Raw genomic sequence first — 14,386 nt, 5'->3', positions numbered from 1 at the left:
AGACAGCTTTGTATACAATTATACATTTGTTTTCCGCGATCCTACCTAATAAAACAACATATGTACATATGTACTTTGTCCTGTTTTCTCAGTCACAAATAGACGCAAGGTGAGTGATTCAGTTATCAAATTAGCATCTAATTATGATAAGTAATTAGAATACAGGATTAAAAACCATTCAGCGTAGAAGTCAATTAGACTTACGTTTTTGGCAATATTCCCCCTGCCAGCCAGCGAGGCAGACGATGGCGCCGCTGGGCGAGCAGCTGTAGTGCCCGAAGCCGTCGTCTCGCGGCCGGCACAGCACCTCGCAGCCCGAGCCGTAGTAGTGCTCCGCGCAGGTCACCCGGTACGAGAGCCGCAGGTGCGGGCCCGACGTCCAGCGCTGCTCCTCCTCCACCCAAGGGCCCCCCACGTCGGCGATGCTCTGCTTCGTCATGCGGGCGATTAGTGTGTCTGGAAGGAAAGAACTCTATTATAGAATTTGCCATTCGCTTAGAGATTATTCCTAAGCCTATGGAACATCTTAAAACTAGTGGCTCTGTGAGCTGTAGACTTCGCGTTAAGCTTACAAAAGGTTAAAGTGGAAATTACAGTGAACTCACAATGGTCTTAACCGCCATAGACGCTATTGGCGCATAAGTACTTAATGCCAATTTCCGCATTTTGAATAATTTGCAAAACTGGGTCAACAAAAACATCCAAGTATTTATTCATAGGATCTGGTCACAAAATTTCTCGAGCATTGGTTAAGAATTGCGAGAACCTCCGGATATAAGAAAAAATGCTAGAGTTAAAACGGAGACCTTCGCTGACGCTACGGTCAATTAAACACAGGATGATTTCCATAAATAACAGAGAGCCAGTGCACGAAGCGCGCTTTGACGGTGGATGCTACGGGGCGGCTTAAGGACTTCAACAGTCAACAATGTCATGATCGCCGCACTCGACAAAATGTATACAGAATGAAATAAAACTATGGAAACGAATTACATTATTCCTTAGGGTCGATTAGCAGTGGGTTTTGCAGAAACTATATAGTGCCTAAATTAATTCCAAAACCAGGGCTCTGAAGAACTAATTCAAAGACCGGGGAAAAAGTAGGAAGAGGAAGAAAACACCTAAAGTTCAATGTTGTTAACTTCGACTGCAATAAATAAACATCGTAATGGAATCTGGAACAGCGTAGGTACATAAAATCTAAAGCATTTTATCCTCAACAAACTTATTGCGCACGATGCGCCGATAAGAGTGAATTTAAAAAGGATAATGGACATTAATTAAATTAAGATCCTTTGCTTATCGTCGTGGGAAAGGGTGGTAGATTGACCTGTTAGCCCGCATACCGTGAGACTATTGTCCGTGATTCTGTTCCATTTGAGCGTGATTGATTCAAATTCGTCTACAGTAACAGCGGTTTTTATAGCCATTTAAATATTTACTAGTGGGAATAAGCTAAAACCTGGAAAGTGCAAGTAGGCAATGGTAAACTTACCATCTAATCTAATGTCAAGTTAGTGCTCACTAGACATTAGAGAGAATTTATAATATTTATAACTGTCTATAAATACTTCATGTGTATATCTTTACCGAGAAACCACTGCAGTATAAACTTGTTACTGTAATGTGGTCATGTATGATGTAATAGCTCATGTAACACAAAAACTGCCAAGGATAGGCCTGCATTATGCGCCACAAAACCTCCGTGAAAACTACCCGCACTGATTTAAAAAAAAACTGCCAGTCCATTCATCACGGTCGAGCCTCGACCAGTTCCTACCTTTATTTATTTCTCTGTATGCCCACTTTTTAGTCTTGTTGCCTCGCCAGAACATTCCTAAGCCAGTAATCCCTACAGCAGATAAAATTAAACCAGACGCGAAACAAAATTAAAAGGTATATAAAAACGATCGATCCGACTAATTTCGTGGCGTATGGTATTCGAGTCGATTGTCTTTTTTATTTGTTTCGAAAGCGATAAAGGATTTTAAGTAATGAGATGAGTGTGAGATCTGCTATTCTCCAATTGACTCTTTTGTTTACAAATAACGCAACGACGATCAGCAACATGGACGTTTGGATAATCGCGAGTGGATGCCGGAATAGCGCATAGTGCACACGATTTACCGATCCGGTATGGGCTTACACCGATCGTATCTGTCCAATAAATTTAAAAGATAAAACGCATACGCGCTGCAGCGCCTACCAAACGAAAATACAATCAGTCGACAATAAATATCAATTTATTCCGATCGAAGGCCGTTGAAAAATGTCAGTTATTTATCGGTTATAAAACAAGGGTCGCGTGAGGCTCGTTTGTGACTAGTTTTAAAACAAAATCAAACGTAAGCAGTAAACAACCTAGTGAAATGTGATAGACGCTTCTTAGAAGCGTTATTAACGCGAAGTGCAGTGCAGAGTTCGGAGGGAATTAGAAAAATGATGTGTGGGAACTGAGCTCGCTTGCAATTTAGCTCCATGTAGCGGAGAATTATGGCACCCGAGCGCGGAGCGGGCGCTAGGGCTGCACGGGCTATGGCTAGCAGGACTCTTAGAAAAACATTTCACTTATAATTTGAAGAATTTAGTGTTAAGCAGTTCGTAATGATTACGAAGTGTCAGCTTAAATTTGAGTTTTTTTTATGACAATAAATTGGTGCCGTTTTACCTCGCGGACAGGTAGACCTACATGTGCTAACACTGCTAACCCTCAACATCCGAATGACTAAGCAATTTGTAGAAAATTGCAAATGCGTTAAGACGTTTCTATTCTGCATAGACGCATTACTCGCCGTCAAAACGTTACCAACGGTCCGGCATGAAACCGCACAAATTACACCCATTATCCCAATTCGAAGCCGTAACTATATTAAATGAAGGTGTGCGCTATCATCTAATAATGTAATTCCGATTCACAAATAAATAACGCATTTAAAGGCAGTACGTGGCTCGCCCGCCGGTGCAGTAATTACGAGGTCAATACAAATAAAACGAGAGTAGAGAACGGTCGATAAACAAAAACAAAAGGTGAAATAACCGATAATTCGGGTTATCGGTGGATGCTGCGCGATTTGGGAAGCTCACGCGACGCTTCCGTCGCGGGATCCATCGATCAATAGCCCACCGGATGCGAAGCTCGCATTCATTATGTAGCCCGTAGATTGACAACGTCTATCGATCGCCTAAACTGGATCGCGACGCTGGTCTAATTAGTGAGCGCTGGCGTTCGAATGAAATCGAAACTGTGGAGCTTGGTCCGCCATCATTACTTCGGTCGCCGCTGTCTCTGACGCACCTGCCGGCACCTGCCGCCCCACTCTAGCCGCGTGGTGTGGGAAAAGGCATCTCATGAATGGATTGTGTACACACCACGCACTCCTTTTGTTTATAAAACTGTCCACTACAGGCTCGACGAGTATTCGGCTTCATCGTGCCGCGCTAGTTATTTTTTTTAAATCAATTAACACACGGATTCAGTTTTTTGCGACAAGGGAGTCACGAGACGACTCGCGTTTTAAGTTCCCCATTGTTTAGTGAGAAAATTGACATTTTCGTTCCGCGCGGAGAATCCTATGAATGCCTGATTGCGCAATGTAGACGTTACATATTTAGAGCTTAACCTTTGAGAAAAGTAATGAGTGTACCTATTAATTTACAAGGACGAAAGGAACAGAGCTAGAGACGAATACTAAAGAGTAATGAATTGACTAATATCGTACGGCGGATAACGAGATAGCAAGCCGTCACAACATAACTGTATCAATAATCGCATCTCGGTCGTGTAATACCAGGCCGCGCCGCGCGGTAGCACCGCCCCGGGCCGAACGCACTGGCCCAGACAAGTAATTGCTACGAATCTTATCGATACTTTTCACACGCTCTTTTTTCCGGTTTCATCTATATGGAGGTGTAAAGCGAAGCAGTGCAATAATCGTAAATGTAAACTAAACAAACTGAGACAGTGGAGTGTGCCCTCCATTATCCCGATGCATGTGCTTAGCATCTGTCGTCGGCGCTTCCTGAGCCTGTTGAATCATAAATTGAACCTTCCGGACCATCTTCCTTGGTTTTTTTACCCAGCTCAAGCCCTACGACGAAAGATGAAGTGTAAACTAAAAAATGATTTCCCTCCGAGGTGTATCCTCGCGGTAAACAATGTAGGCCCGTTACCGGCCAGGTGCCCGCCTCGGGCGCACAAAAGATTTTGGTGAAGGAACGAGCGACAACATCGCCAGAGAAGCGAGGAGCCATTGTAGTTGTTTGTTTAGCGCAAGAATCCCTTTATACGTCCATGAACAAGCGCTATTCTACACAATTGCGCGTTTATCTATGATATATTGAATTCTTAAGTCATCGTCGCTATTCTTCGGTACGCCTGCACAAAAATTAAACGAACCAGGGGCGATGAGCGATCTTTTTGCGTAACGGCCTAGTGCAAATGCAGCTGTTCTTTTAGAAAAAAAACGAATGTGATTTAATTAAGAATTAGCCGGTGAGTCGATAGTAAGTGAGCACAAACGGCGTGCGTGTAACCTGTTATTACGGTTGATTAGATTTCTGTTGGTAACATTTCTCGGTAGTGGTGAGCGCCGCCCATCGCTCCCGAGCGGTATTAAAATATGCCCGACCTCTGCTATCCACTCGGAGGCTAATGATTGCCGTAAACCGGCTCGTAGAGCCTCCCCGTATCTCCAAATCTCTTCTAAGTAAATCACCAGGGTTTTTTTGTTGGTCAGGATAGTAATTATGTCGGTCAGAGTGCAGCAGGAATCTAATTAAGAAGTGGGCGGAGCGGCAGTTTTCGCGTCTACCATTATTTTAGAAAATCGAAACTGGATTCTAAAAAAAGATAACGACACGGTATATTATTCGACTGCCTTTGAAAAGTCTGGCTTTAATTTGGAACATGACCCGTATCCAACATTATGTTGTCAGTTGTCATATTTTGGAGTGTTTGTGTGCGTGGTAATGCAGAAGCTAAGCGAATTACCCCGATGATGTATTTACGGTGGGTAGAATTCATTTGGAACCGTTTTTTCGGTCACGCTATGTCGCATGATAGTAAACCGCTGTCGAATCTTTATTGAGCATTTAGACTAGTAATATCCGTGCCGAACTTATTGATCCGATCGTACTTCAAATGTAAATCAAACGATAATAATCAAAAATATTTATTTGCGCACATGGCAGCTGTAATTTGTAGCATGTAGTGGCTTGCTCATAAAATAGTCACGAAACCTTGATAGCTGCGGACGCGGTATCAGCGATTCGATTTGTTTCCCGTGCTAAGTAACGAGTATACCTACAGACAACGGCCACTAGAATATATTACAACATTTCTACTAAATTTTCGTCCTACAGAAGGCTGCGTTTATTAGAATAGTGCGCATTGCGACGCGACTCACGCGCCGCCGCGTGCCCCGCACGCCAATCGCCACAGCCATGGGAACATTTTTGTCTTCCACGATATGATAATATGAGCATTCAAATATACATGCTGTCCGTTAAATGCACGATAAACACCCAGAATTACAGTGAAACCTGAATGTGAGCGACTCGTGACAGACGTGATTCGAATTTTACAAACGGCTTCGGCGATTTCATGATCATGACCCTTCTTATCATAAAGTCATTAACTCACCGTCAGATCTCGACGTCTCGTTGGTGTCGTGCCACGCTTCGACTATGAGCGAGAAAGTGCCCTGAAAAACAGAAAATAACCATTAAAGTTTTACATATAAAACGAAACGAGATTTTTATGTCAACACAATTAATCAAGATAATGCATCTTTAAAAACGAGACCTTTAAGTATGGGTGCGGCGGGTCAGTACAAATATTTCCCTTAGTTTACGAGGAGCTCGACCGGTGCCGGGCTCGCGAACGAGTGTAAATTACCAGCATGATGGACAGGTGAACACGGGAGCAGATGGTAGCGAAATGGTTTTTAATAAACGCTAAAAATAATACAAACGGAGTGTCGACTCTGTTACAATTTAATGTGCCCAATATGGGACTCCGTAATGGTGTCGGGCCTTAAAAAATAGCTCCGCGTATCTGATAGGGAGCTATTGATATTTTGTCGATGTTTACACAAGGAGGCGAAACGGCAGTCTAAATCGATTATAAACGATAACGCGACGAGTCAACACCTTCGAGGCGCCTGCGACGACACTTATCGACGAGTTTTATGGGTGACAGCGCACCAGTTCCGCTCTTGCAAAAACGGAGGTATCCCGCATGAATCAGTTAAGAGTTAAGAATATTTCGCAACCCAAGTGTAATATATGTAGCCCCTGGTGGAGCTCTTTCAGAGTTTCGGAATGCTAGTCTCTTGGGTTATGAAAATTTCTCCCACCAGAGAACCGGTTGTTTGAAGCATAAACTCGGATCGAGGTTGCATCTCGACCCGCGCGCACGACCACAGCTCCGATGTTCCCCGACCTTTAACAGTTCACTAATCGAGCTTTAATTACGCGACCAATCGGACCCGTACTCGTTAATAAACAATTTACAAGATCAAAAATTAAGCCTTGTTGATTTTGGGCTGAAGTCGTTAAAGGATTATCGGGCAATTAAGTTCGGCGGAGACGTTTGTACGGGAATTAATGGCGTATGAAATCTTGAAGGGGAGCCGGGCTGAATAATTACAATGAGCACGTCACGGCAGCTGCCGGGCCGGATGGTAGGGTCACCGTTTAACTCACTTGATCACAGCTCTTAAGGAGTGATTCAGTTTCTCTGACAGATGTCGCTGTCAATTAGCTTGATGAATGAAAACACTATTTGCATGGGCACCATGCGCTCAACAATGACATATTTGCATAGGAAACGCGCCTCCTATAGACAATGATTATTGTCACTACGAGAAATCATCGTTTCTCGAAGCGTCACACGGGCGCTAAAAACGAGCTCTTTACTTCTCGAAACGAGTTTACTTATTCATAAGCCGTTTAATTGCTTATCGACCGGGTTTCAATTAAGGTATGGGTGTCGTTGTTGGGTTTAGACGAAATTATAACGAGCGTTTTGTTAATACGTGGACAATACGAGCGGACGTCTTATCGCCGCCTCTGCATACTAATAAGCAGGCTGCTGCGGATGGACAAATGTGAGCCTTAAATCCTCGCAGCTCCACCTTTATCGCATAAAACGACCATTTAACGCCCGTAATATTTTATGAATAAGGAGCGATACACGGCGCGTTGTCAAAATACATTATGATTGGGACTCCGCGTAACCGATCAAATATGGCAAGTCGTAGTAGTCGTATTGATTTGTTAATCGAGTATGGAGAGCGCATTTCGGTCAGCTGTGGCGGCGTAAGTATATGCCGGTTCCCACGACAGTGACTCTCGACGCGGCCATAAAAAGTGGCCGACGTAAGCGTACGTGTGCAGGTAGCCTTTATAAACGCGTCGAGCTGGCAATACCGTACACAGAGTTGCATAGACTTGTTACCTACTCGGCCCGCAATTAAGGAAACGTGTCGTGAACGCCACTTTATTTATGATATATTAACGACCAATAGGTACTCGTAGTTCGAGTTCCAATTTTGAAATAAGCTACATTCGAACGATCTGTCGATTAAAGTGCTAAATAAGAATCCTTAGTATTCAAATTACAGAATATGAATGTTATTTTTAAGAGTTGAATAATAAAAAGACCGCTGTATCACAACGCATTAATCCTACGCCTGAACGCGATGCGTTAAATTGTATAATCGACTTAAACGAAGCAATAGACTGATATGATGCGGTCTGAATGTTGGGGAATTGTTTGATAATCGTTTTATGAGGGTGCCCAGAGAGGCTACTTCAATATCAGAGCCCGTTCCGACGTCATATTTGTTATTAATTAAAATACTCAATGTAAGGATACGTGGGAACGACCGAGGCTCGTTAGTGCTGGACGTCATGTGTTTGGGATCTTTATGAGTTTTATGACTTCGGACAAAGGGAAGAATCAGGTGCCGGCCGTTTTGGCGCTTACCACGTGTCCCGACCATTGTTTTGTTTGCTATAGAAATAAATGCGGGTAAACTGCAACAGATGTTTTAGGTACCAACGTTTAAGTTGGTCCGTTGAGTGGCGACTAGATTCTACGAGCTCGACACTGTAATGAAAGTTTGTATTCAGGTGAGATTAAAATGGAACAAGGTCGCGCCCTGATTATTCGTTCCACTCTTTACAGTATACTATCGAAAGTATTCATAAAACATCGGGAAAAACGTATTAGGCCTCGCTTTCGAGTTTCGACACGAGAAAATATTTGGAACGCAAACACCGGCAAGTAGAGTCGTGATTTCATATTTCACACTTTGTTACACCGCGGCGAGGACAGGTTTCGATGCACCCAGCCGGCACCGGCGTCTGAACGATTGTTACAATACTTAAAATGCTCCGCATAAGGTCTGTAATCCCAATGATAATAACAAAAACACTCGCAAATTCCATTTGATCTTTTTTGATACGATACGATGCCGCACCATACGTCAAATTAAAAGATATGCAAATTTCAACGTCTGGCTGATACAGGACGCGTAACGTGTTTCATTATTTAAGCGTTTCGAGAGCGTTTAATTCGGATTATTAATGCTTTTAATTAAATTTATCTTCCTTCTATTTTGGCATGGCCGATCGCCCGGCGGTGCGTTGACCTGCGCTCGCCGCCAGAATTGGTCCTTTTCGATGCAATAAAATAGCATGAGCTATTAGTGTTATTGCGATAAATGTCGTGCGAACGGGAGACTTCCTGTCGAAATATTCTCCCACAAAAAATATCCAGGTCGACGGTTTATTGGCGACAGTACACGTGCATTCGGCTAGAATGCTAAGCAGTTTCGTGTTAAACGCGAGTGCGCCGAGCGGTACCGGAGCCTCTCAACTGTGTTTGCCTATCCGCCGGTTTACGTATTCGTCCAAACACGACCACTATGTTTATATCGGAATGCATTGTGACTCGGCCGGGTTATCCTTGTCGCTACAAGCACGTCTCGGACGCATATATAGACAAAAGTGAGACGTTCTCAACCGCCGACCTCGCGGGCTATGTGAACTTACGGCGTTCCAAATTCAAATTGTTAAACGAGAGAAATCCTTTGTTTGTACACCTAAATGGAATGCTTAATGTAAACGGATTTAAAGCACTTAAAACTTGAAAGAGTAACGTCAAAATAAATCATTTGGATTTATAAGGATAGCTGGAAGTGGTCCAATGAGTCCCATTGTAAAGATTTAATACGTTTATTAGATTTCAATTTAATGTTACATACCTATCATATTTCATGTCTCTTGCGCCGAACCGGATTGCGCTGCGCGCGCAATAAATTAAAAAGCTTTCAAACAGCAGTTTATAAGCTTGTAATGATAATAAAAGATATAGCCACTCAGTAAATGGCGTAATTTTCGAGATGATTTCGCATGGGTCCATTGTGAAACCGATGACATTAGTTACTAATAAATTTACCCAATAATGTTGTTCACACGCCAATCATAAAAATTAACCACTAAATCGAGGTGATAATGGACCCCAGCATTGCCGCAATCAGTTAGCAAGAATACAAACATCAAGAGGAAAATTAACAGTGTTTAGACGGCTATTAAAAGCTTAACTGCCATACGCGGGCCTAGGCCGCAATATCAGAACGAACCTGTGGTTTTGTAACCGTGATACATAAACATTTAACCGTTTCGGCTAATAACGACCGCTCGGAGACACGAAATAAGTCAGACATTAACAATTTATTGCCCTCAATTACAATCATCGCGAAAAAAGCGACTTCACGGTAGGAATTCGGGGCTGAATACCTACTGGCTAAAGTGAAAAACGAACCGGCTACCTTTGGCCCACGAGGCATCCGCCGGCGGACCGCTGCTGGAATCCCAAATCCCAAACATGAAAATGTCCGCAATAAACTATGGAATGATTTGAATGGAGCATACAGGGCGATACAGGGCGAGGAGCGTTTGTGAATATATCTTTAGAGCTCTTTAAAAAGCCGATTTAATTAAGTGGATTTTATTTGTAATCAATCATAAATTGAATGCTTGACTAGCGATCATGTATATTATTAAGTATTATATATATACTGTCAAACAATTTAAGTAAAAAATGTACCTATGAATTAAACAAACTATGTCCCTAAGTCCCTATATTTTGTAATAATATACTAATATTTGTACAGTCACCTGCAATAATATGTTACTCTTCGAAGGCTGCAAAAATATGTGATACGCTCTTATGGCTCTACAAATAAGATCGTGTCAGATATTATTGCGGCCTTCGTTGTGCAACATATTATTGCAGGTGCTTGGTTAGTTAGTATGTCTATGTTTATTTCAACGACTCACGAATTAATAAATTATTTTAACTTTTATTCGCAATGGAAGGAATCAGATCTGAAAAGGAGTATAATCTAATATGTGTCAGCCTGTATAATAATTAAAATAAAGTTAACAAATTTTGGAACCGTCGGATAGCTTAGATCGAGACGATAAGAGAAGGGTAAAGAAATCGAATCCGCGGTACAAATAAACAGCTCATTATCAGCTCACCCGGATCCGATCCTAAGATGATGCGCGGACAGCCTCCGCCGGCGCGCAGGTCGAGACACGATCACAAACGATATTTATAATTAGGGGCCCGCACCGAATTAAACGTGTAACGTAACCCATCATTAATGATTAAGATAAAACATGCTCCTCAAGTTCAAGCTCCCAAATTGACCTTAACAAAATTAATCTCGAGTGTTTATTTAAAAAGTTTAGGATTGATTTAATTGTAATCGAGTGAAAATACGTGGAACTCTCCGATAGACTGAACTCTAACTGGTTTCCCATTCTACTTTGCATACCATGAGAACCGACAATCCACCCGATGAGTAATACATAGAAAACTGACGAGTTTGTACTCTGGTCACGGTCGTAGCGAATGGAAATAAACTAAGTGCGTTTTACAATCACAAGAAGAGCGATAACCAGCGGCTAATCTAGAGGATCAACAATGGAGACGTGCATTCCGAGAAACATCCCGGAGTGGAATCTTCAATAGAACATCGAGATGTAATCGCGCGCAACCAATATTATCAGTCGTATGCTCGTATGTAAAACGACCGTCTACAGTTTAGTAGTTCCCAGATTATGACCGGCCTTTGACACGTATGGCGTATAATGCTCAAAAGATGCAAGTGTATAATAGTGCGCCTTTGCTTGGTATGTATCTAAATAATGAGCGGGATTTATTCGCGCGGCCGTGGATACCGCCCGCCACATGAGCTTACTGCGACTCAGAATTCCTAGAAAGTGAGCGCGTGTGGTGAATAAAGCCAGGAATGCGAGGAATTTCATCATTGCAGATTTGAGGGCTCGATGCGCCCTCGCGACGTGAGAACGGCCACCGCCGTCAACTAATAAAAATGGAACGCAGCTTAAAATGCAGATTATTATGCGACGCGACGAAGCCGATTTTGATAATACTTTAGTTACTCATTTCTGACTTTAGTTACAACAAAAAAAAATCCTGCAAACTTTTCCAAATATCTATCGGGCTCTTTGAACAATTTTACTAGTGGCCGTAAATGATTTGAGAGATGCAATTAAAATGTCAGAATGTGACCGTAAACGAGCGCCCATTTGAAAAAGGAGTGTTTTCTTAGCGTTCGGCTCTAGCCGGCCGTAATAACAAAACCGGTAAAGTTTATTGTCTATTCACTCGGTTGATGAGCTTATTTTCTTTATCTTCTTGTCTATGACTAATCATAATCTCAAGTGAGATTTTATTTGAGAAGTGTGGACGTGGGATTGTTGTTTTAGCACCCGGCAAGCTCGGTATAATTGAGGCATCGCGGCTATTGTGCGTTGGTTTATTTAGGCGGATTCAGTAGAAAACTCGCCGTTAATTGATAAGGTTGCCGAATACCTGCGCACTCACGTGAACAATGCGACCGCACCAATTATACACGCTCCGATTGTTTAAATTTGAAACTTATGAAATCGTTATTAAGTTGATTTGCAATGGCGGTCATTCCGCATTTACGAGGAATATACTCGTGATTTAATTTTTTGTTCTGTATTAATTGCCCGGAGATAAAGACGGTGTCGACGAGAGCAAGACCGTGAGGCATTCCGTAGCTCGGTAGACTTTATTAAAAGAAGCGGATGTAGGGGTAAGTATTTTAAGAGGATCCCGGCGCGGGCGGATTGAGATAAAGGAAATTATTAAGAGCGTTCTCTACGTGAAAAAACTCGGCAGACGGAAGTTGTGCTCGGCGAGCTATGGTTTAATATAAAGCGTCCGACGCACTATCGCATTACGAGTATGAAGTAACAAGTCGACGTTCGAAGTAACAAGTACGAAGGCAACGTTTTCCGTTTTTCGTGTGTGCCGGGCTTATGTAACGGCTCGCTCGCGGAATAACAATGCCCGCATAACCGATTACAATTCGATCGTAATTATGGGCGATTTGAACCCAGTTTCATGTTACAATTCGTGGTGTGAAGTTTTTATGCGACGTGAAATGTATTGTTAATTACTTTCTAATGGAGAGGCCGCTAGCGGTGCAAGAAGTGGCAGCGTTCTCACGGTGACAATGTCTCGGCTTCTGTGGCATCGTGCGTTACCGTACTATTGTTTTGAAATTCGAATTCACTGACGTCACAACGTTATCTTATTAATCTGCTTCGATATTCGAACCTTGCCAAGGCATTTTCTTACTGGGTTGACTTTCATTGAAATGCTAAATTACGTACGCGCATACATATGGATGTAGAGCGTGAAACTATTGACGAAACATGCAAAGTGTGTAACAATCTCTTGTTAGTTGTCTGTTTCCTTGCAGACGGCCGATGTTAATAAGACATATTATTGTGTTCTGGAATATTTTTAAAAACGTCGTTTTTCATAACTTGTAATTTGCATACTGCTGCTGTACTTGTTTTCACTTAAAGGCGTCGGAATAGCGGCATATTTACCTATACATTTTTAACATATAAAATTGTGACGTCCCACGGGTAAAGTTACCTTATGGCGGTTGGCGCTTACGCTATCATTAACGCCGCTCCAATATTATTGCGGCGCTATGCAACGTAAGCGCCGGCCGCCATAAGGTACCTTTTTCTGTGGAACGTCACAATTAATTCTGTAGATTAGGTTTGGAAGATTCACAATTAACCAATTGTAGCGCGCCCCCCGCGTTGCTGGGAACGCCACGCTCGGCCGAACCGAATAGACACTTAAAAAATGTACAAAAGTATAAAAACTCAAATATGTGAATAACTCGCTCTGATTTAATTAACCTTAGTTAGGTGGAAACTCGTTAGTTTATGTCTCCATTCGTTATTAAAGACACGAGTGAAAATGGTTTCCGGAAAAATGCCTGCCGGTAACATAAATAATGCTCTCGAGAAGCTGTCTTCGAAAAAGTTGCCATCTACTTTTTATGAAACTATTATAGGTACCTAAGCAATGATGACACAAAATAGACATAGACACAGTTATCTGTTATAAATCGCCGAACGAATTACGTACCTATACAATTAACTAATAACATAACAATTCAAATTATTTTTCTACCAGTTTTATCGACAATTTAACAACAATGCGAGTCCATTTATCAAGATAAACCGAGATGAGTAATGTCTAAAGCAATACGGATCTATAGTGAATCTATAAAAAGTATAGTTCACGGTCAGCGGGCGGTACGCGCGAGGCATGCGCGGAAGTACACTCTGACATTTTACCTCGCGGTATGAGTACACCTTGCGATACCCCGTTTCCCTCATCTTTAAAAATAAGTATTTAATTGCGGATCAAAATGGCGCCGAGTAACGGTCCTTACGAGTAGTGAATGAATGAACAGTTTCATTCTCCTACCCAGAGCAGCCCCGCGAAGGGCACAATTAGCCCTGAGCAGCATTAACCTTTCCTCGAGACACGTAACAATTAAACTCGCTTACAAGCTACGTGCGACGAGTCGCTCATGCCGCGACATCCGGTCTAACGGGCTTCACAAAGCCGCATTACAATATAAAAATTGTGATTTACAAACACAAATTGTTTAAGAGTAAAATAAATGAAACCCAGCCGCCAGCCGGGCGGCTGAATACAAATGAGATTTCTTTTTGGAGTGAGCCATCTCTTTCTTTAAACGGATGATGAATCGTTTCTATGCGTCGTTAACGCGCACGCCGTGCTTGTAATTTCACTGTTCGATGTTGTCAGTAATATTAATATGCTCATGACCTATTATCGGGAGGTCGTATCTGGTTATGGCCGGGATTATTTCACTACGGATCAGATAAAAAGTTCAGATGCATTTGTGACGAAATCGACTCTCCCGACTCCAGGGATGTAATACAACCTCGACCGTTAGCCGAGGCGGAGCGCGCG

General features: G+C 42.4%; 1 protein-coding gene and 1 long non-coding RNA gene across 2 annotated transcripts in view; both read right to left on the bottom strand.

Annotated features, from left to right (window-relative positions):
- The window catches only part of LOC134667791 (uncharacterized), a 537,524-nt gene that overhangs the window by 80,166 nt on the left and 442,972 nt on the right, over positions 1–14,386 (bottom strand). The gene's annotated exons all lie outside the window — the stretch shown is intronic.
- Positions 1–14,386, bottom strand: part of LOC134667149 (neurogenic locus protein delta) — a 32,405-nt gene that overhangs the window by 7,965 nt on the left and 10,054 nt on the right. Inside the window, exons 3-4 of the mRNA XM_063524450.1 lie at positions 5,642–5,702; positions 205–456 (exon numbers count right to left, since the gene is read on the bottom strand). Of these exons, the coding sequence (XP_063380520.1) occupies positions 205–456; positions 5,642–5,702 (313 nt within the window). The remainder of the gene's footprint in view (positions 1–204; positions 457–5,641; positions 5,703–14,386) is intronic.

This window comes from Cydia fagiglandana, chromosome 1 (assembly GCF_963556715.1).
Source record: "Cydia fagiglandana chromosome 1, ilCydFagi1.1, whole genome shotgun sequence".
NCBI lineage: Eukaryota > Metazoa > Arthropoda > Insecta > Lepidoptera > Tortricidae > Cydia > Cydia fagiglandana.
The sequence above is the reverse complement of the archived record's forward strand: the minus strand, read 5'-3'. Positions and strand labels throughout refer to the sequence as shown.